Genomic DNA, 23113 nt, shown 5'->3' with positions numbered 1-23113 from the left:
GACCAGGGCCCGAACACATCAATGCCGACGTTGCTAAAGGGTGGTTCCATGCTGAGCCTGTCAGGTGGCAAGTCTGCCATCTTTTGGACTTCACACCTCCCTCTCAGCCTTCGACAAGTGACACACTCGAAAACGAGTCTATTAATGCATCTCCTGCCACCAACGATCCAGTAACCTGCAGCCCCTTCAGTGAAAAGACGTCCTTGGTGACGTACCTGCTCATGAAGGTGACGCACTATGAGAGTGGTTACGTGATGCCGTCCAGGCAGGACCAGTGGCCGTTTCTCGTGGAATCCTATTTTTGCCTCAATGAGGCGACCCCCGATCCTTAACAGCCCGTCTGAGTCAATGAAAGGATCCAGGGCAACGAGTGGGCTGCTCTTGGGAATGTTGGCGTTTGATGCAAGACACTCCAGTTCTTTCCTATAGACCTCTTGTTGAACTGCTTTGATAATGACTAGCTTACTCTGTTCAAGAATATCCCTGGTTGGGGGTGTGCTGCACTGGTGCCAACCCTCACATTTCTGAGCGACACACTCCGTTCCTTTTTTGAAGCTCTGAACAATGTGAATAAGGGTACCAAGAGCCCTTATGAGGGAACCCCAGCATGAGAAGCGATTGAACCGCCCAGAGCCGAGATGTTTGAGGACAGTGACCGACAGTGTCGTGACTTGAGGCCTGATTTCACTGTCTTGATCTGGTTCCAAAAGGTCAAACCTCTGTACCACCGGTGACGCCCCTTCAAGTCGAGACAAGAATGCCGGTCCAGAGAACCATATTGTGTTCTCAAGGTGGTCTGCTGTGATAGACCGTGAGGCGATGTCTGCGGGGTTGTCTTCTGAGCAGACATATCGCCACTGCTGTGGCGTAGTGCTTCGTCTGATCCTCTGGACTCGGTTGCTCACGTATACATAAAACCTTCTCTTCTCATTGTAGATATATCCGAGCACCACCTTACAGTCTGTGTAGTAGGTGACTGCGTCAAATACAATGTCTATTTCGGAGGTGATGACCTCAAACAGAGTTACTGCCATGACTGCTGCACAAAGCTCCAACCGAGGTATAGTATGCTCTGGACGTGGGGCCAGTTTGGCTTTACTTGCAACCAATCTAGTGCAGCATCCCCCATCTGCATCCACAGTCTTCAAGTAGGCAACGGCAGCTACTGCTTTCTCTGAGGCATCTGAGAAGACACAGAGTTCTGTTAACTTGACAGTAGATGGTGACATGTTTGAGTATGGTCGGGGGATCCTCAGATGTCTTAACTCCTGCAGAGAATCTCTCCAACTTTCCCACACCTTTTCCTTTTCTGCTGGTAATGGGGTGTCCCAATCTGAAGATTGTGAGGCCAGTTCTCGAAGCAGCAGTTTCCCTTGAATTGTCACGGGGGAGACGAATCCTAGAGGATCGTACAGGCTGTTCACCGTTGAGAGAAGTCCTCGTTGAGTGAATGCCTTTCTCTCGTCCTGGATGCGGTAAGTAAAACAGTCTGAATCCAAGTCCCAGTACAGCCCAAGGCTACGCTGCATTGGTAGAGTGTCAGCGGTAAGGTCCAAATCTTTCAGGTCTGTGGCATGATCTTCACTGGGAAAGGCCTTCATGACCTCCTTGCTGTTCGAAGCCAGCTTATGCAGCCTAAGGTTAGAGCGAGCCAGCATTTTTTGAGTTCTTTTGAGCAGGTCGATAGCTGCGTCTGTTGTGGGCAAGGACTTTAACCCGTCATCTACGTAAAAGTCACGAGTGACAAACTGTTCTACGTCCTCCCCATACTCCTTCCGGCCTTCCTGTGCTGCACGTCTAAGACAGTAGATAGCCGCAGCCGGCGAAGGACTATTTCCAAAGACGTGCACGTTCATACGGAACTCCATAATCTCTTTCTCTGGGTTGTTCTCTTTAAACCAGAGGAACCTGAGGAAGTTCCGGTCTTCAGGACGCACCTTGAAACAATGAAACATCTGTTGCACGTCCACAGTGAAGGCGATCTGTTCTTTCCGAAACCGAAGGAGGACTCCTACCAGGGTGTTGTTGAGGTCTGGTCCCGTTAGGAGTACTTGGTTCAGAGACAAACCTTTGTGCTGGGCACTGGAGTCGAAGACGACTCTTATTTGGGAGGGCTTCTTGGGATGGTAAACCCCAAAACAAGGTAGGTACCAATGCTCCTCATTAGGCTTCAGAGGTGGGGCTTCTTCAGCGTGCCCATTCTGAAAGATCTTTGCCATGAACGAGACAAACTCTTCCTTCATTTTAGGCTTCCTTCTGAAGGACCGCTGTAGAGATTTGAGACGTTCAAGTGCTTGCTCGTGGTTATGAGGGAGCTATGGTCGTAGAGATCTGAAAGGCAGGGGAGCCACCCACCTGTTTTCTTGGTCCTTATAGACCTCTTGCTCCATGATGTGGATGAACTGTCCGTCCTCTGTTGAAGGAGCTTCTTTGTCGTCGTCCTTTGTTGTCTGGAACACATTACAGTCTAAGGTGGCCCATTTCTCACTAGCAGGGAGATGTTTGCATGTTAGGGGAAATGAGGGGGAGCTATCACTACTATACTTCTCTTTTACATAGTAATCGTTTGGGCATGGCTGAAAGAGAGAAGGACGTCCATTTTTCAGTACGTTAGTGTAGCAAGAGCTGATAACCGTAGGTCTGTGGACATCTCCAATGCACACATCTCCTACAATAACCCAACCCAGATCCAACTTCTGGGCATAGGGTGCGTTTTGTGGGCCATTCACTTGTCTTCTGACCTTATGAACTCTGATGATATCTCTGCCTAGCAAGAGCAGGATGGAAGCTTGGGAGTCCAGCTTTGGAATGTGTTTTGCAAGGGCCTTCAAATGACTGTGGTTTAATGCTACCTCTGGTGTTGGTATTTCTGCGCGGTTATTTGGGATCTCGTTGCATTCAATCAGTGACGGCAAAGAGAGTGTGACACTCCCGTTAATGGGTTCGATCACAAAGCCACGTGCTTGTCTGCCTTCTGTCTCTTGTGTTCCGGCACATGTCTTCAAAGTGTATGGTGAAGGAGGCCCTGCAATGTTGAATAGGTCGAAAAACTCGGTACGTGCAAGTGATCTGTTGCTCTGATCATCTAATATTGTGTATACCGTAACTGCAGCTTCAGGGCAGTCGGTTGGGTACACCCTGGTCAGACATATTTTTGAGCAGGAACGCCCTGCGGGATAATTTCCGCAGACCTCAGTACATGCTGTGGAAACATCACCTTCATTCAGGTTGGAATTTCCCTCCCCGCCCTGATCTGGTGCGGAATGTGCTGTGTTGGTGGACCATGGGGCAGATCCAGGGTGGAGGGCTGCAATGTGGCTCTTGCTTCCACACTCTGAGCAGGAGATGTCGTCTTCACAATTCCTTGCCAAATGTGTGGCTCTGCAGCACCTGTAACATATTCCGTACCTTTTTAAGAGTGCTTTCCTTTCTTCCATTGGCTTCTCTCTAAACCCGCGACACCTGGGTAAGGGGTGGGGTTTGTTGTGTAGCGGGCAGCGCTCTGCTGGATCATCTCTAGTGGATGACTCGCTTCCAGATTGGGTGCGAAACGATGCAGTCCTTGTACCGTTGAAAAGGGGCCGAGGATCCGGCGAGACCCTCGTTTTAAAAACTGCCACAGCTTTGTGACCTTCGGCTTTAGACGATTGCTTACTGCCTAATAACTCACTACTGTATGCTGTCTGTGTGAGGCCAGGGTCGTTGCGCATCCGTGCTTCCCGACACACAAAGTCTACAAAGAAACCGAATGGGGGATAGGGAGCCCCGCGATCTTCTTTGTACTTAAAGCCTAAAGAAAGCCATTTTTCCTGGAGATAAAATGGCAGCTTCTGGACGACAGGGGTAACACCACGAGGGGTATCCAGATAACTAAGCCCAAGCAAGTCACCATCTTCTTTGGCAGCCTGTATCTCCGACAGCAAGTCTCCCAGCTCTCTTAGTTTACGACCATCTCTGTTTGGAATCTTGGGAAAGTTGTCTAATCTTTTCAAAAAGGCACCCTCGATGACCTCTGGTGCACCGTAGCACTCATTAAGCCTGTCCCACATAGCTCTGAGTCCGTTAGCTGGTTGGTTCGCATACACGGATCGTATTCGTCTGGCATGTTCAGCTGAGTCCTTACCTAGCCATTTCACGAGGAGGTCAAGCTGTTCACTTGGTGAGAGGTTGAGACCTCTGATGGCATTCATAAACGATGCTTTCCAGGCTCTGTAGCATTCGGGACGGTCGTTGAAGTGAAGGAGCCCTGTAGTCACCAGTTCACGTCGAGCCATAAATCTAACAAGGTCTGACATGTTCTGCTCCATTTCTAGTGGAGTGTACAGTGGGCCCCTTTCCCGGCATGTGGTCTCATGTGGGTGACCGGAGTTGTCTGGGGTTGTGATATACGCCGCGCCGGTGTAGCCGCTGTCCAGAGGCTGTCGTGCATAATTGACCGTTGGTTCTTGTTTAGGGGTGTAGGTCTCACTTTGATCAGCTTTGCCTGGGAAATGATCCTTTAGATTTGCTATTATGGGTGTGGTTTGGGTTTGGATGTGTGGTGTTGCAACTGGCTTGAGGCTTGGTCGAAAATGTACATCAGATCCTGGCGTAAAGATCTTGGAGTAGGAGTCTATGGTCGGTGAATGCTGAAGGAGTTTCGTCTCCGTGTTATCATTGGAGGTTTCTAGAATGGGCGTGGTTTGGCTGCCGTGTGAGGCACCCTTCACATATTCTCTTGTGCGCGTTACTGGGTCGTCAGCAGGAACATCTATCTCACTAAGACCCTCGCCATCATCTTGGATCGCTGCAGCCTCCAAAACTTCTGCTTTTGCTTCTGCAGCTGCAGCCCTTTTTTCCATGCGTACTTTATCTAATGACGCTTCAAGACGTATTTTTCGAAGCTGCATAGAAGCTTCCAGTTCCGCTTGCTGCAGCTTCAGATCGTTCTCTTTATCCACAAATGCTGCTTCAGCCTTAGCCGCCTCAGCTTCTGCACGTGCTTGTGCAGCGGCTGCCTTACTTGCAGCTGAGCTCCTGGTATGCCTGGAGGAGCCAGATATATTAGATCTGGTTTTCATTGATGCGCTGGTTCTCTGCGACATGTTGCTGTCGATTGGATTTCTTCCTACACCTGAGCTGTTTCCGGAGGATAGCTCTAATTGCTGTCCAGTTCCCCACGAGACTGGTCTTTGAGAGGCTGTCGTTTTACTGTAATGTCCTCTGCCTCTAACGCCTTGCTAGAGTCGACATTCAGACTAAACTCCTCTTCAAAATGACCACGCAGACAAGAGGGTTTGACTTCACTCCCTTTACTTAGGCCAGTTGAAGTAGGGTAAAACTGAGAAACAACATGACATGAAATGCTCTTAGAAACCATAGATGAGGAGAAATACACAATAACAGTACAATGACTTGTTTAGCCGAAAGCGTTAGCTAATTCCCTCTTTACAAACGTTTCTATTAAGCAAACACTGCAATCACATTTCTTCAAGTAGATTGTTCATTAGTAAAGATGGAACAGAATTACATACCGACAATGCCCTTAAAGACCGTCTTAAGGGAGACAAATGCCACTACAGCAGCGGACGGGAGAACGGGAGAAGTCCTTTCCCCAAACAATAACATGCGCTTTCTGATGACATCATAGAACAGAGACGGATTTGAGCACGTTACACCAGGTCATGCCAAAAGGGGGCACTAAAGAGTAACTTTCTCAGGGAAAATCTATTTAAACAGAATACGGTTACATGGTGACAGAACAGTCATGTTGAAGCCATTTGACACTAAGGCTCACCTCATTCTCGCTCTCGCACTCTCTCCCTCACTGCACACCATCCCAGCCTCTGTTGTTTCCTCCCTTACTGGCTTTACATGAAAGCATTCTCCATTATAGAGTTTATTATACGCTGATTAAGTTTACACTGAAGCAAACAGTGTGGTTTAATGTGATTAAGCTAACAAGTGCAAGACAAACACTTCTCTGATTGCTTTAGTTTGTTAAATGGTGAAGTCATCCATTTTTCACGTTACAAATGTACCTTTTCATGTGTGATCATCTTACCTGAACCCAGGATGACCTCACACAACCAAACCTAAACAGACCCAAAGAAAAAAACTTAGCAACCTGAGGGGTTTATTACACCACACTGATTCTCACAGCTTAAACAACAACAACGGGGAAAAAAAAGAGACGTCGACATGTGGATCTCGATTATTCTCTGACTCTTCACAAAAGGCACAGATCTCTCTCATTTGTGCATTACACAGTGTGGAAAGATATTTTTTTTGGAGCAATGTCATTTATTTTCTTCTTGAAGCCCTTATCAAAGAGCTCACATACAAAGTGAAGTAAATACCATATATCTTCCTCTGAGCCAGGGTCTTCAAAATCCATCGTGTGGGCTTTATGGCAGCCCACACGATGCAGGAAAGGAATGCACGACTGTATTTCATTCATCTCCGGTTCATATCATGATATAACAGCAAAGGATGAGACTATGAGAGCTATTCTTCTTTTAGTCATCTTAGCAGACTACAGGTCTGTGAGAAAAATATGAAGTGAAACTAAACTAAACTATGACTTGTTTTGGGGGGGGGGGGGGGGGGGGGGGGGGGTGTTTAGGGAACTTCATAAAGGCTTTGCTGATGCTGCTGCACTGATAACGTTCATCTTTGTTTAAGTAAAATCCAACATGGAGTCTTTATGATTGTTATCAATAAAAAATGTGGGGCATGGGTCATGAGCTTTTTTGATCTTCAGAAAAAGTCTGAGAACTGCTGCGCTGACACAGGTTAATGTGGCCTAAGTCATTAACTTCCTGAATTGGAACTCGGTCACCGAAAGTTTGATTCCCTGTCTTAGAGCCTGTCGTGTCCAATAAGAACTACTGGTTAAAGAAGAAACTAACTGTGACCACAACAGAGAGGAAATTGTGGAGCCAGAATCCCGTTTGGTTCATCTTGGACCCTTTACAGTGGCTGCTTCAGTTGTTCTGTTGATGCAAGATAACATAATAACATCATGTTATAACTGCACAAATCAAATAATAGCACGATGTTTAGGGTTTAAAGTCAGAATAAATACTGTCAGCCATGTATAATTTTAATCAAGAGTCATTTAGTTATTTAGATGAGTGATAATAGCTGCATTGCAGTGCACATTCACAGTGTGTAGGCATGGCCAGGATTGTATGTCAGTTAGTCATGCTTGTAGTCATGTACTCTGCTCTGGCAGTTTGGCTCATTATCAGAAGTCAGCAATGCTGCCAGTTGGCTTTTTCTTTTCTCCTCCCTAAAGCTGACTGTTATCTGTTTGGAGTTAAGAGGTATGAAAATCATTTCCTTCTTTCTTCTAGATTAGTCATGTTCTGTTGACTATCCCTGCCACGCTCCCTCATAAAGCACCTGCCAATCCCCCGAAGCCCTTTATCGGAAATGTAGAGTGAGCAATAAAAACATTTCTGAAATCTCTTTGTCCCTCTCTTTTTTCTCTCCCCCTCTCTTCTTTCTGTAGCTGTATTGGCCAGCCAGTCCGGACCGCGTCCAAGAATGTCTCATGGCTGGGAAGGATCCAGAGGTAATCAAACGCACACTCGCAGATGCACACGCAAACTTCGCTAAGATTGGGTAAGTAACCGTGTTACCCTGACTTAAGCAACGCGGGGAAAAGAATTACATTCGGACACATTTGCATGCAGATATGAATCGGTGTCAAACCACATCAGCCGTTTTCATCCTTTCTCTACTCCCTACTGCCGTTTGATAATACCTTACAAGAACTGTCTAGAGTTATGAAGCAATAAAGCAATACAGTAGGATGATAGATTACCATCAAGGGCAGAACTAAAGCTGAATGTATCTTATTCATTTGGGAACTGTAAACAAACAAGACAGTTTTCATGCAGGCAGGCAGGCATATCAAGATTCAGTTGATCCAAGTACTGGCAGACGTCTGGTGGGGCGTGCTGAACAGTCGGTCACATCTGAAGTTTTAGGACTACTTTTTTGCTTCTTGACTTCACAATAAGCTCAAGATGAAAGGTGTGAAAATTTGTCAGTTGAGCCAGAGTTTAATAAGTGCAAGTCATATTGTTTGATATTCAAACAAGTAATAGAAAACAGTTAAGCATCAGTGCAAAATAATGTGTGTCATCCATTATTCCTCACTTTATGGTCCCTGTTTCTCTCTGTCCAGCTGGAGTGTGCGAACTTCCTGCGTGTTCTGCAGCCTTTTAACCAGACTCACCTGTATGTGTGCGGCACCGGGGCCTTCAACCCCCGCTGCGCTTTCATAGCCACCAGCGTCTTCCATCAGGTAATGCTACAGACACAATTACATACACTATACAGGTAATGTATGCTGGTGCAAAATATGTATTTTTATTTTCTTTTGCGACTTTGCTGGATAAAAAAATGGTATCTGTAGAGGCGTCAGCTCTACCAGACTTAAATCTGCTGCTCCTAAAAATAATAAAGCTGAAGAATGGGTTGTGTTTAAAAGACTGCTAGCTTTCTGGTCTGGTAAAAATGAAGCAGACCATCAAAACCCGATATTCGCTGAAGCCCTGCTATCAAATCCCTCTCCTTGAAATCTGAAGAAGCTCCTCTTTTTGTTCCTCACATTTTTCTTTACCTATCACACTAATGCAGAACCATCATGGTCATCACGTGTGCAGTCAACTGTAATTTCCAAACTGTCTGCTGATGTAGTTCCCACATTTATGCCACTTTAGTCACTTATCCTTCTGAAACAGCAGCCACTCGAGCAATTTTTGTGGCTGAAGCCATCTGCCCCCCAACAACAGTTACCTCTTCTTTCAAAGTCACATAGATTACTCTTTCCATTTTGGTCCAAAATCAGAATCAGTTGGGCCATTCTCTGCAATTTTATACAAGCAGCACTTTGATGTTAACTGCAGTGCTGCCCGTGGATGCAGTGTTCAGTCTGCGATATGTCAAATTAACGTTCGTCACTGATGCTCTACTCATTTATCCAGGTTTTGAGGGCTGTCTGCATTAAAAAATAGAAATATATGTATTGGATGCCTTGATTTTCCTACCACCCACCAATATGTCTGTTTTCAGACTTCGAGTTCCAGCCCCCATAAGCATGCCTACGAGCAGCTGAAATATCATGTGGTGTCTGCCCCTATGCCCACATATCCCCCAGGGTTCACCTTGTGATATGTCAAATTTCCTTTCGTCACTGATGCTGCACTGTGTGGGCTACCAGACACCTTAGATATGTTATTTGACATTTGTATGTCAAATGCAATGGATGGTGAATGTAACTGTAGAGGTCAAACCTGCCTGCTGTTGTCGGTGTGTAATTTCTCATCATAATGACACATGTGGGTTATCGTTTTTTCCCAGAAATAGGCTGCCGGTTCTGAAGTTTCTCACTCATCTCACTTAGTTGTGTGTGTGTGTGTGTGTGTGTGTGTGTGTGTGTGTGTGTGTGTGTGTGTGTGTGTGTGTGTGTGTGTGTCAGAGAACAGTTAATCCCATGAAAGACCATGTAAGATCAGAGCAGAGGTTCAGACATGGTTCTTAGAGGTGCCGATGGTGCTGACTGGTTTAACATTGAGCTTCACACATTTTAAAATCCCTCCACTTAGCCCGATTACCCTCAGTTAGGTGCTCACTGAGTGCATGTGTGGCAGGGTAGTTGGGCTCGCTGAAATGGTGCTACATGCACTGGTACTTTTTATGCATGTGTGTAGGTTTTTTATGTTGCATTGTCTTTGTTTTAGTTCATAATAATAATTCATATTATATTTATTCATTTTGTTTGTTTTGTGTTTTATTCTGCTGTATTTATTATATTGATCTGTGGTTTTATCTTGTAAAGCACTTTGGTCTACTTTGTTGCTTACACGTGCTGTAGAAATAAAACTGACAGTGACATCAGGCGCAACTCGGGGTTCAGTATCCTGCCTGAGGATGCTCTGACACACGGACAGGTGGAGGTCGGGATTAATCCACCTTCTGATTGTTTGACGACTCGCTCTACCACCTGAACCGCCACTATGATGCTTCTGGATGATTTGCTGCATCAGTGGATAAACTACTTGAGATTGCAATATAAATTAGGACAGCTTTGTGATCTGTCTTCTTTCTGTGTGAGTGACGTCTGTGATTTCTTTGACAGTCAGAGCATCAGACTCTCTCCTACGGCCAGACAGAGTGCGGGAAAGGCAAATGTCCCTACGATCCATTCCAGAAAACGGCCTCTGCAGTCGTTGGTAAGTTGACTGTTTCTTTAAACCTCACCTTTAATAAACAGTACACGCACCATCATGCACTTTATTTTCTCTACAACAAAATATAACCGTTAGGTGGAAAGGAATCATCTAAATGTGCATGATTAGGTGTTTTATCAAAGAAAAACTAGATGGAAAATGGGTTTGTGTTTGTAGCAAAAGTGATGCTTTGCTGTTATAAAACTCATCAAACTGTGGAAGTTATATATAATTTCTAGAGGATGTCTAAAACAGGAGAGCCATGACTTGGATGTCTTTCAATGACTACTGATGAGAATACTGTTGTGTATTCTGTGTAGATGGAGAGCTGTATGCCGGCATCACCTCAGACTTCATGAGCCGGGACTCTGCCTTTTTCCGTAGTCTTGGCAACCGTCGTGTCATCCGCACTGAGCAGTACGATTCCACCTGGCTGCAGGGTAAGAGCAGAAAAGCACCACTTCCTTTTTGAAGTCTACCTTTGTGTTGAACAACTCAGAACTGCGTCTGACATTAGAAGTTAGTTGAGAATGTGCTCCTTATGATAACACAATCACTAAAACACAAAATTTTGTCAAATTCTCCGCCAAGAAAACATCACAAGTCACGGTTAACGTGTGCAGCACATTCAGTGTGTGTACTTTGTGAACTGAATTTTCTGAAGTAGACTGAATATCTTTGAGCATCTCTAAAATCATCTCCTGCACACCCGGTTGGTGTTTTATCAGGCTCCTGTGTATCGACGTCTGCTGCTGATAACAAGGCAATATATACTGACTCCCTGCTGTTTGGAAACTCGACTTCTCCCTAATCAGCCCTTTGCTCTTTCTCTATTTCTTGCGCTGCAAATTACATTTGTATCAGTGTAGGACTGTATTACAGTTGATTTCTTATAATTTGCCTGTGTGTGTGTGTGTGTGTCTGTGGTACTTTCCTCCAGATGCCCAGTTTGTGCGGGTAGCGCCGTTGTCTGAAACTGATAATCCAGAAGATGATAAGGTTTACGTGTTCTTCACCGAGCGCGCTCAGGAGGCGGAAGGTGCTGCTGGGAAGGTGCTCTACTCCAGAGTGGCACGTGTGTGCAAGGTATGCGACATGTTTGTTTGGCATAGATAGGGTTTGTGCAGTTTGGACACTCATCAGAACACGTCTGCATGTAGCTTACATAAACACGTTTACCTCCATGGGATGGTATGTACGTGCTGTTTGGTCAGTGTGTGTGTTAGAGCAGGCAACTGTGTATCTGTGTATCACTGAAATGTATGAGGGACTGTTTATGTTTGTCACAATCACTGCGTCTTCCACTGTTGTGTGTGTTTTCTGTGTGGACATGTTTGCACATTCATGGCTTTGTTAGAATCAGAGAGACTTTATAAAGCCCAGAGGGAAATTGAGTTGTCATAGCAGCAAATATACAATAAACATCAAACACTTGTTTAAAAAGAGTGTAGAAACAGAGATATTGATAGATAAATATTAAGATAAATAGATAAATATAGAGATATAGGTATAAATATCAAAGGAAAAGCATGTGCTCAAATATATGTCATCATGTACAAAAGTGACAGGGTGCGGTGAGGTGTGATTAATTCTGTTCCACATGTGTGATCTGACCCAAGTGGATGAATTAAAGAGCCCGATAGCAGCGGGAAGGAACGACCTCCTGTAACGTCCCTCAGACAGCAAGGTTAAAGGAACCTGTTGCTGAAACTGCTCTTCACATTGTGTGTTATGGAGGGGGTGGGAGTCATTGTCCATAATTGCAAGCAGTCTTGGCAGCGTGGCGAGCTTCATGCCAATGTTACTGTGTGTGCATGAATTTTTTTGCCAGCTTAAATATGCAATGTTTGTATGTTTGCTACTTCTGTAATCATAGCAGATCTAATTCCGTTCTTTGTAATGTTCATGTAGAACGACATCGGAGGCCAGAGGAGTTTAGTTAATAAGTGGAGCACTTTCCAGAAGGCTCGAATGGTCTGTTCAGTCCCAGGACCAGATGGCTTACAGACACATTTCGACCAGCTGCGTGAGTACACACATGAAAGCATCAAAAGGCAAAACGCATCACATTAAAGCTAAAACAAAATCACATCCGACAGGTCTTAACCGCTGGTCGTACAGCTGAAGGTCTGTCCCTGAATGTTTCATAAAAGAGGAATTGAGTTCAGGCACTCAGCCTGTGTGTGTGTGTGTGTGTGTGTGTGTGTGTGTGTGTGTGTGTGTGTGTGTGTGTGTGTGTGTGTGTGTGTTTCATGTGAGTTCGCAGACACTTAAGGAAACTTAAAAACCACTGCCTCAGTAAATGCCTTCATAGCTCCACTGTTACCACGGTGACCAACAGCCCTGTCGGTCACCTTGGGTTTGTCTTCGTGCCTCAGTCTTGGTTACCACGGCAACATTCGTTGCAATGGGTTTATTCGTTATCGAGGATTTTCACATCAGAGTGCTCCGGTCAGCTCTGAGTGTGGGTGCGTGCAGCAGCAGGTCTGTGAGAGGTGCGAGATGCTGAATTTGTGAACTTGGACGCTGCCGTTGTGAATTTGTCGCTCACAGATGTGCAGATGCACAACTCTGAGTTTCTCTTAAAAAACGGTGGCATTAATGTTAATGGGCAATCAGCAAGCTTTAAAACATCATTAAAAGACACCACCACAGTAACTGGGTTGATTCATCAGAATCAGAATACTTTATTCTCTAAGGAAATTATGTTTAGCTGAGATCGGAGCTACAATATTAGCGATTTAAATATTTTACTACAGAAATCTTTATTTATTCATAGAAGACATCAACATTTCAACATCGATGTAACTGTGCCTCAGTAGAAAGCTTTAGTAAATAACTGCAGTTGATGATACAGCCTGTTAATTCATTGCTACTGCTAGCTCCCCGCACAGTAGGGGATGTAGCAGTAGGTCCGATGCTTGCACCAGGGTATCTCTATCTTTACCATTATAATTTGGTGGTGGCGAGTACAGAAACTATGTAGAGGATGCCTTTTACAAATTAAGCTCCCTATTTTATTTGAGTAGAAACTTAATATTCATGTACTCCTACTTCACCTTTAGTCCTCTGTGGCGGGCGGGTGGGATTATGTTCTTTAAAGTTGCCTCTGCCCATACAGCTCAGAATTAGTCATTTCATATTTTGATTGGAAGTTATGAAAAGGAAAGGGTGGATGGTAGAAAGAGGAAAGCATGGTGAGGTTTTAAAAAAAGGAAGGCGTAGGAGGATGAAGCAAATCGGTTTTGTTTTTACTGCACATTTAGCACACATAAACCTCGCAGTGTGCTGCATAAACAAAGTGAAATTAATTGTTGAATAAATAATATTTTTGAATTTCTGCTGCCAATGAATTACAGAGGCCATGGCTTTGGGTCTTCATTAAATGTCATCTAACACGGGTGTGTCTGCAATAACAGTCCAGATGAAGATCCTTGAGCCACGGACAGATGTTTGGATTCCTGAGGAAACCGAATGAGAGCTAGAACTTGCTTCCTTTATCTAATTTCCACCATCATAAAAGAAGTGGGCTTGTATCGAGTGTGAAACACTCCTCTGCAGAAAACTGGCTCCTCCTTGGCCCTGACTTCAGCCCACAAACCTAATACTCTTGAGACTGCAAGGTGTTCGTGAAAAGTCTGCATTAAAAATTAGAGGCTTGGAGTTTGAAATTCATGGGTGTTCTTGGAAGGGAGAGTTTACCCAAAGAACACTAAATTGCTAATGGAGTTCCTCGAGTGTTTGAAATCTCTAATCAACTGCCAAGACAAACAGTTAACAAAGAAATGTTTTGATCCATGAGTTACGAGCCCGGCGTGCTTTCACTGCACCACCCTGTTTTCGAGCAGATCATCTGAGACTCTCTTTCTTATGAAGCCACTGTGTTTCCTGCTCGGCCCTTAGGGGATTAGGTATTTGTTAGGAAAAGAAAAAAGGTGTAAATCTGAAACACGCAGTTTGACATATGGTAACAGTGGGACAGCGTGAGGTTGGGACTTGTCTCTGCTTAGGTTACTCGTCTCCGCTCTTTGTGTAAACAGAGCACACTTAGAGTAAACTAAGTAACTCACTCAGAGAGTTACCATTTGCGTGAATGTATACAGTACATTAACATATACAGTAAATTTTACACTCCTTCACATAGTCCAACCATTACACAAACACACGCTCAACAATAACAAACACCTGAAAGCACACACACTGTTTTTCAGCTGTTACCACACACACACAAAGACACTCAAGCCTTTGCCTGTCTGTGTATACAAAAGAGTTCAGACTTGTCAAGAGCATAAACATCTCTACCCAGCATGCCTCTGGCCATGTTTTAAACATCTGATAAGGCTGCATACAAATTTGTTTGTGAAAACACTTCAGCAGCACACACACATACAAAACCACGACCTGCATATACAGGAGATTAACCCATCGTGTTAAGAATGCTGCCAATGTTGTGTTTATGCCATGCTCTGCCACATAGAAACACTACAAATCCCATAAACTCGCGACGCTCTGCTGGTCCCTCCAGAGCAGAGGGTGACACCAGGCTGCGTGTGGGTGCTTTTATTTGCATACATTTTTTTTTTGTTGAACATTTTTTTCATTTTTGCTAATTCTGTAAGGCACAAAAGAAATATATTAACAACAGTCAAACACCCATTAAGTTCAATCCAAATGTATTTATGTGGCGTCTTGAGACGGCTGTCTCAAGGTGCTTTATATTGTAAGGTAAAGATGTTGGGAAAGTGGGAAGGAAAAACTCTTTTATTAGGAGGAAACCTTCTGCAGCTCAGAGGGCACGGAGCCGGGACAAAAACACACTGTGGAAGAGAGCCAGAGCTTAATAATAACCAATGATTAAACACAGAGTAGTGTATAAACAATCCATAAAAGTACCATCTTAAGTAACACTATGAGTACTTAACACTGTAAAGGCAATGAATAGATAAATAATAAGCGTTCGCACAATTCCAGATATTCCATTAAAAAAGAGAGACCCGAAAAATGATACTGTAGCATGACAAAGCTAAACCTCTAGTAGCTGTAATATTTTCACTAGCAAATGATCTCAGTCTAGCTCACAAGATAATTCCAGTCCAGTCTGTTTCATCGCTGACCTGTGCAGTGTTGAAACAGATTAGACAAATGGCCGGAGATAGACTTATATACATCTTGATATATATGTATATATAGTATAGATAGAATTTTTCATATTATTCATTGTAACCTGTACCATATTTCCACTGAGTTATGCAGAGTGTAGTTCTTAATTTACTTTATGCCCCATGTCTGTTACAGAGTGTCAAAATCAGCACAGGGAGGAGGTTGGGGTGGATGGATTGGCGGCCACTCTTCATTTACCATTTCCAATGTAAAGCAAATGTTTGCATTTCTGACCACAATCATTCTCTAACCTTGGCGCCTTTATTCTAAACACCATGATGAAGTTCTCCACACCTTTACTGAGAAGGATTTATTTGAACCTGAGCTCTGAACTTTTCCTGATACTACATTTTTGGATCTAAACTTAGCCCAGCTATAGAAAATCAATTTCCTTTTGTGTTCATAGCAGTTCTGTAACACATGTCATGTCACTCAACAGGCAGGGGAATCAGATCAAAGCTGCACGTGTTGCTCTACAAGCTTGTCAAAGCACTTGTTGCAAATTGCTGATTCACCTCTTGTTCCTTTAGCATAGTTTTGTCGGGATTGACTCAGATGTTCTATGAGGGTTTTGAACACCCTCAGAGTTGGCTTTGTTTTGGACAAAGCATTTGGGCTGTAATTGCCACGAGGACTGACTCACAGCACCGGACTGCTTTGGATTTATTGTTCAGTTGTTTTGTGTCTGGAGCTTTAGGGCCTTTTGTTCACTTGTGTAAGTGTTAATGCTGAGCTCTTGTTGTCAACCACGCTAGTGTGAGAAAAACAAAAATCAGACCTCACTTAACCATAATTATTCAAAGAATCAAACAGTCGAGTGGAAGCCGAGTCCCTCACAGGAAAGGACCGTGCAGTGCTGTTTTCCCCGCTGTTGTGGTTGTTGTTGTTGTTGTTGTGGAGGAGAGTCATGCTATGAGGTTTTAGAGCTGGAGACAGGCAACCCTCTGTGGCCGGATTCTGTGTCCTGACACTGGAGCTACTTCGATTTTCTCAGCCATTTTCCTCGTCTATTTTTGTCTGCGTGCGTAAGAGTCAGTGCTTCAGACATAAGGCAGCACCCGTACGCTTCCCACAGACAGGAAAAGTGCAGGGGAGGAAGAGTGTCACTGGGAGAGTTTGTGGATGGTATAAAAGCATGACAGTGACGAGAGACAGAGAAACACATCAGCCAAGTAAGCCTCTTGTTCAAGCTCAAATGTAGATTTCATTATTTTTTAAATCCACATATAATTTAAAATGAGTTTGAGATGATGACGACGATGACCTTCTGAACAGTCAGCTGTTGTAAGCGATCCAAAAAACATCAGTGATGTATGAGAGCCACAACCCAGAAACAGCAAGTATGACATTTCTGGGAGATTGATGTTTTATATATTGGACGTTTTTGAAATGACCTTAACCTTTCTTTGGGTCAGCCGTATCTTCTCCGGGTCTGTTTGACCTCATCAGATGGAGAAAAAGGTCAGAAGATAAACTAGAGGGAAAGATTTGTCTCCCTCCGTATATGAAGTGACGGTTAAGCAGTTGCACATATTGCCAAGCCTTCCCAATCCTTTCAGGTTAATCTGACAAATGTGTTTCCACTATTTAATGCTTAATTGCCTCGTCGACAAACGCCATTTGTTCAAACTGGTTAGGAAAACATGTTTTGTGATGCTGAGGCAGATTTGACTCCCCCGTTGAACCTTACTAATCCATCATCGCTTGACTGCAAACACTTGAAAGGAAGCCCAGTTTATCAGAGGGAGAAAAAAAAGAGGAGATGGATAGAAAGTGAGTGAAAGTGAGGAGCTGGGCTGATGGCCAAAAGAAGGGTAGGAGGAGGGGGATCTAGTAGGACGGGCAGGATGAGGGCAGAGGTTGTAGCACGTGGTGTTGACCAGACATGAGAAGGACAAAGAAAGATGGGCTGAGGGAGATGAGGAGGGATGTGGAAGCTGTCATCAACGGGTTATTACTGCAACACTGTGCAAGAGAAGGTGAAGGAGGGGGAGGGAGCAGGAGAGGGGAATATCTGATTTAAGAGAACATTGGAAATAAATTTGGCTTCTGGGCAGGGCATATGAAGAAAAAAGAGAGGGGATGAAGAAAGGAGTGGTAATCGCAGAAAGAAAAACGTTTTATTTTCTTCTTACGGACAAACAAAAATGTGGAGAAATGAAAGGAATAGTTACAATTTTAGCATTTCAAAAGGTTAAGACTTCTAAAGTGGAAATTGAAGAAGCATAGGCAGAAATTTACCCTCGCGCATTCAGCTTTTTATTGTTGCCATCACTTCTCTGATCCCTCTTCACATTTTTACTATATTAAGAATGACAGAATAGTTTATTAAAGCATGTGTTGAGTGTAAAGTCCCTGGGTTAGTGTAACAGCCATCGCTATCAAGTTGTCAGGAAGAAAGGAAAAATAAAGTTGATGTAAAGGACTGAGGGAAAGGATAATGGTCAGAGAGAGTTAGAATTGCTGCAGGCCATGCACAAATATATTTTCCCTCTAAGGACCAGGATTGGATGAGTGAGGTGAAGTGAATCTAAAAGGGTGTGAAGGTTGACTGAAGTGAGACAGAGAGAGACGGAAGCAGGGAAATGGGGTTAATGGGGAAGGCTGAAGCAGACTGAAGGTGGAGATGAAAGAGATTAGAGATTTGCACTATATTTGTCTTGTAGTAAACTCAGTGTAATTTACTGGATTTCAAATGTATATTTGTTGGTGTGCAATTCCATCCTGAAGCGAAAAAAAAGAACAAAAACATTGTATGACACAGAGAGTGGTATCAAACGTCCTTTGTTACCACCGATGGAGAGCTGGCATCTTAGTCTGGCCATGGATGGCAAAACTGAGTTAACAGCTGTTGCTAGAGGGTAAAACATGTATCACAGTGAGAAATATGGAGTGTCAGAAGGAATAGGGTCAATAGCCGAGAGGGTTAAGGATCGGATAAGATGGAGGCAGGGCTATTATTGGCAAATTACTGTAAGATGGAGGGACGAGACAAGAGGAGTTGGCAGAAAGGTGACGAGCATAAAGGAGGCACGATCTAGGTGTTGGTATTCGGGGTGGCTGGATGAAAAGGGAGGGAAAGAAGAAACAGTGGAGAAATGAGGAGAATATGGGAGTTTGCCTGAGGGCGCACTGGCCAGACAATTAGGATGAGGGGTAGGAGGAGGAGGAAGAAGACAGGGGCTGGGTCTGCAGGTCTGCGGGCTAGACAAGACTGTCTTCCCTCAGGGGGAAAACAACCTCGTTTTGTTTAGAGAAGAAGACACAAGAACAATCCTCCAGAGAAAATAGGCCAGACAGACAGATGGACGGGGGGGACAGAGGGAAGAAGAGATAGCGGGAGGGAGGGATGGAGACTGGGAGGGACAGCGAAAGTGAGAAACAAAGAGAACGAGATACACCCAGAGGGCTTCCGGGAAGTCCAGGTGGATTTGAGCAGAAAGGAGCACGGGATGAGAAAACTAATAAAAAGATAAAGAGATGGAAAGAAAAAGGAGAGAAGATGATTCAGGAGGAGACAAAAAGAAAACATCTTGGAGTGTAAGATAGTGGTCGAGGCTGAAAGAGTAAAGAAGCTGTGCTTAAAAAAAGATAAGAAGCCATGAATCTGTCGTCTTTAACTGTAGCATGAGCAAGAAACCAAATAAACACTCTTTCTTGCTTCAGCGGTCAAACACTCTCACCTGGTCAGCCCGTCTTGCAGATAGAAGCAGAGTGACCTCATATTTTCTGCACTATATTTGTGATTAATGCATGTCTGAGTGTTGCGTTATCCCTCCTCTATTAAAGATTAATGACATTAGAAGCCACTCCAGTTTACTAAATCAAACATGCGAGGGATGTAGGTGGAACAGCACTGAATCAGTCGAGGTTTAAACTCGTCACGGAGCGATAAGAGTGAAGTTTTGCCAAGCTGAGCCGTAAATAACTAAGACGTCTTGTTCAAAGTGTCTAAGAAAGAAAAATGTTGCGCTGGCTGCGTCTTCTAAATTTGAACTGCATTTTTATGTGGAGCTGCATGTACACTGAGGTGCAAAGAAGAAAGGGAGACTAACTTTCGAGCAGAAGGCAAGTTTTTCCCCTGCAGGGTTTTACCAGAGTTTGTATTAAGTTTACTCAGAACAAAAAAATGCATGTATTTACTTTTACGTGCTGTGTGGCCTCATTTTTACCTGTCTTAAAATACCACAAAGTAAATTGGGATTTTTTTCCTCAATTGGAAACCTTTGTTCTTTCTTACATTCATAATAGTTGGTGCATTGTTTGGAGATGCAGCTCTGTGGATGCTAGCCAGACCTGCTGTTTTGATCATTTTTGATCCACACTGAAATATGTCAGGTTTTAATTATACAGAGCAGTAACAAATCCTAAATAAGCATATTTCACGGCAGTCAGTTTGTCCTGAAACAGCATGTATACACATGTGTTACTAATGACGTTAATAAAGTTTCTTGCCTGTTTAGGTGAACCGAATTTGTTTACATATTGTATTTCAAAATGGCTTCTGTGAAATCAGTCTATTGCCTTGAAATCTGCTGCAGCCATTCGTACCTTCCCTCTGAACAACTCAGATGAATCTCTAACTTCTTGTCATGCAATCAACAGTCATGTTTCTTTTTCCAGCACTTTTTCACTCAATACCTGCAAAACTAGTTTAGGTATTGTGCTAACAAGTGGATGTTAGCATGTCAAATCTACCTAATCTCACTTGACCCCATGTTAGCATGCTGATGTTAGTAAGTCTTTTATACAGTTACTGGTCTTGGCTTGGAAAAAAATTCTTATTTGGCTTGAAACTGACTCTGAAATACTTCACTTTTTACGCTCAGTTTGGGCATCGTCTGGCAACCACCGGTCGCTACAGAAAAATGTTGCGAGTGGTTGCTGGAGAAATCGATTGCTAAATCCCCAGTGCACAGGGTTGACTCCCTAGTAACTACGGTTGCTAGGGAAAAATGTATATTCCCGCACCAGTTGGCAAGTTGCTGGGGGATAGTTGTTTGGTGTCGTTTATTAGTGGTTAGAAAAATACTTGCTAACTACTGACAGACAAGTCAGGGTACAAACTATAGGCGACTGAACTGTGGGCAATCTGCTAGCAACCAGGCCAATCACACAGAGGTTTTGAGTGGAGCACCGTCTACCTCTTTTGACCAATAGACCTGTGTGACTGAAGCCTAATGTAATTACATTAGATTACAACATTAAAAGTATTTTTCCTGCAGTAGTGCATTAGTCTTTAACAAGGCCAAGTATTGTTCTGTCCAAATGTGGTGTATCTAACTACAAGTCCAATGCCAGCTTGGCTGCACTTCCAGATGAGTTTCATCTGTTCTTTGCTCTGTTTGACTGCAATCCCATCACCTGGTAAACTTTTCCACTAGGTTTTAAAGGGGCTTTCATCTGTACTCAGAAGGGTTCCACCAGGGTGGCTGTGTGACTATAAAATTGAGCTCTGTGGGTGTAGATGTGCATCTTACAATGCCCTTCTTTTTTAGTCTGACTCATCTCTTCTTTGAACAAAACTTCGAGGAGCTTCAGATGAAAGTGTACTCAGGATATACATCATCCAGAGTAATAATGCATGAAGGCCATAAAAAAAACAGGTAGACATAGAGATGCAAAGTAAACCAACAGATGATAAAGGTTTTGATTAATGAAAAGCATTCTTTGGAAGATGTGAGAGCAGAAGATAAGCTCGAACAAATGATGGGAAAGTAGAGAAGAGGCTGTTTAGAAAGATGGAGGGATGATATGAGTAGAATTAGGGAGTGATAGGAAACAGGAAGAGAGGTAAAAGGAGTGAAACACAAATGGGGGCATCTACATTGTGATTTAAAGGCAGGAAGAGCTCAAAGAAGCAGTAAATAAAATGCAATAACAAAGAAGTGATATATTAAAGGGAAGAGGGAGTGAGCAATTGGTACGCTGGAGGCAGCAGACTACCCATGCTCTTCTGTTCCCTATCTTTGAGGGGCCTGTGTGGGTGTTTGTGTGTCTATCGGTACCATGCAAGTTTGAGTCAATGTTCCTTGCTCCCTGCAGTTTAACAATTTGGTATGTGTGGGTGCATGAATGTGGCTATACATGCCTTTATTTCTCTTTGCGTGCTCCCAAATCTGCCACTGTGTGTGGCAGCTGCAAGTGTGTGTAGCTGTGTCGAGATGAGATTAGCCTTCCTGCAGGGCCGTAGTTCCACGGAGGCCACCTGAAGCAGCAGGAACGGCAGGAATGTGGGAACATTGATACGCTTCGTCGTCTCCAGCACCACAACAACATATCTGCCTCTGCATGGGAGAGGAGAAGAATAAAAGTAGAGACATACGGGGCACTCATTGAGTACTCCTTGGGTCGAACCTGTTTTTTAGAGTTTCGGGAACTTTTAAAGCTATTTGCCACAAAAGTAGGAAGCAAAAAGAAAGGAGCCCTAGGAGTCATGTATTTATAGATTATCACAGCGTGTTGCACAGAAAACAAAGGGCTCCATTCTCCTCCATTTTGATGGGATGATAAAACATTCCCTGCTCTTATCTGAGACAAAAGTGCAGAACAGAAAACCTTTGATTTATTCTGATTTAAATAAACTGTGAAAGCCAAGGTCTAGTGTGAGCTGCAAGTGTAGGCAACTGAATAACACAGCGATGAACAAAAGTGGAAATATGGGAGGCAAAAAAGTCAAACTGTGCACAACTTTCAGGAACATTAATAAATTTTTTTAATGTGTGTTTTTTTTTTTTTAATGTTTTATCACAATTTGTCAGTATTGAACCACTGGTGCTTCATACGAGACACAATGTTTCCATTGTCAGTCTATATGTGTTCACAGTTGTGGGCCTTTTATTACCAGTCTGTTTTATTTGATTGTGAGTTCATGTCACATCAGTTTGTTCCTATTTTACTCCCCCATGAATCAGAGTTGTGAGCGTTGTGGTAAAGTGCTTCACAACTCAAGATGTATTGACCCATTTGCTTTTTATGCTATACATTCAGCACCTTTACTGTCACACACAAAGTGATGATACGGCAGTTTTTTTACGGTTCAGCATATTTCCAAAGAAAACTTCCATACTCAGGCTGGAGGAGCTGGGAATCTGCCAGCCTTATGTACCCGGTCTGGCCTTAAACTCTTATTGCCGTTAGTTCTCTGCGTTGTGTTGTGTGAATGACCAGAGGAGTCAGCTCTCACTTTGCCAGCCGGGTGGATTTATTCTCCCAGAACTGTTTAAAATAAAAACAAAACAGTACAGCAACTTCACTTTACTGGACTTCTGCATGAACACCTCTCCTCAGCGGGGCCTCTAGGCGACTGAGGTACAACATCACAACAAATCCAATTACCAAATAATACTGCTAAAATGTATTTATATTCATATATAACAAACAAAAATGCACTGCATCGTGAACATATAGTGACAATTACCTCATCAACAAAATTATACTTTAGGGAGACTTCATTTACCAGTGGCAATTTTACATATTTACAGTAAGTTGAAACAGTGAACATGAATCACAAACAAAAAGATATAACCAGTTCACATGACACAAAAATAAAAGAGGGAGCTCACATACCTGTTTAAAATAAAAACAAAACAGTACAGCAACTTCACTTTACTGGACTTCTGCATGAACACCTTCAAGGGAGAGAGAAGGATAGCGGACCACATGAGAAGCCACGTGCATGCTCCTATGCTCTCATCTGAGACATGCTAACTAGCATGTTACAATAAAGT

At 43.5% G+C, this 23113-nt stretch overlaps 1 protein-coding gene across 3 annotated transcripts in view; it reads left to right on the top strand.

The window, feature by feature from the left end:
- The window catches only part of sema3h (sema domain, immunoglobulin domain (Ig), short basic domain, secreted, (semaphorin) 3H), a 62755-nt gene that overhangs the window by 24852 nt on the left and 14790 nt on the right, over positions 1–23113 (top strand). For all 3 annotated transcript variants that reach the window (XM_085393366.1, XM_085393365.1, XM_085393363.1), the window contains exons 4-9: positions 7496–7558; positions 8177–8296; positions 10133–10226; positions 10544–10663; positions 11164–11309; positions 12135–12249. In XM_085393366.1, coding sequence (XP_085249492.1) covers positions 7496–7558; positions 8177–8296; positions 10133–10226; positions 10544–10663; positions 11164–11309; positions 12135–12249 — 658 coding nt within the window. The remainder of the gene's footprint in view (positions 1–7495; positions 7559–8176; positions 8297–10132; positions 10227–10543; positions 10664–11163; positions 11310–12134; positions 12250–23113) is intronic.

Source organism: Rhamphochromis longiceps, linkage group LG20, assembly GCF_057381845.1.
Source record: "Rhamphochromis longiceps isolate RC_006_pf linkage group LG20, R_longiceps_female_GT1.1, whole genome shotgun sequence".
Lineage (NCBI taxonomy): Eukaryota > Metazoa > Chordata > Actinopteri > Cichliformes > Cichlidae > Rhamphochromis > Rhamphochromis longiceps.
Note: the sequence above shows the minus strand (reverse complement) of the source record. Positions and strands in the feature narration are given on the sequence as shown.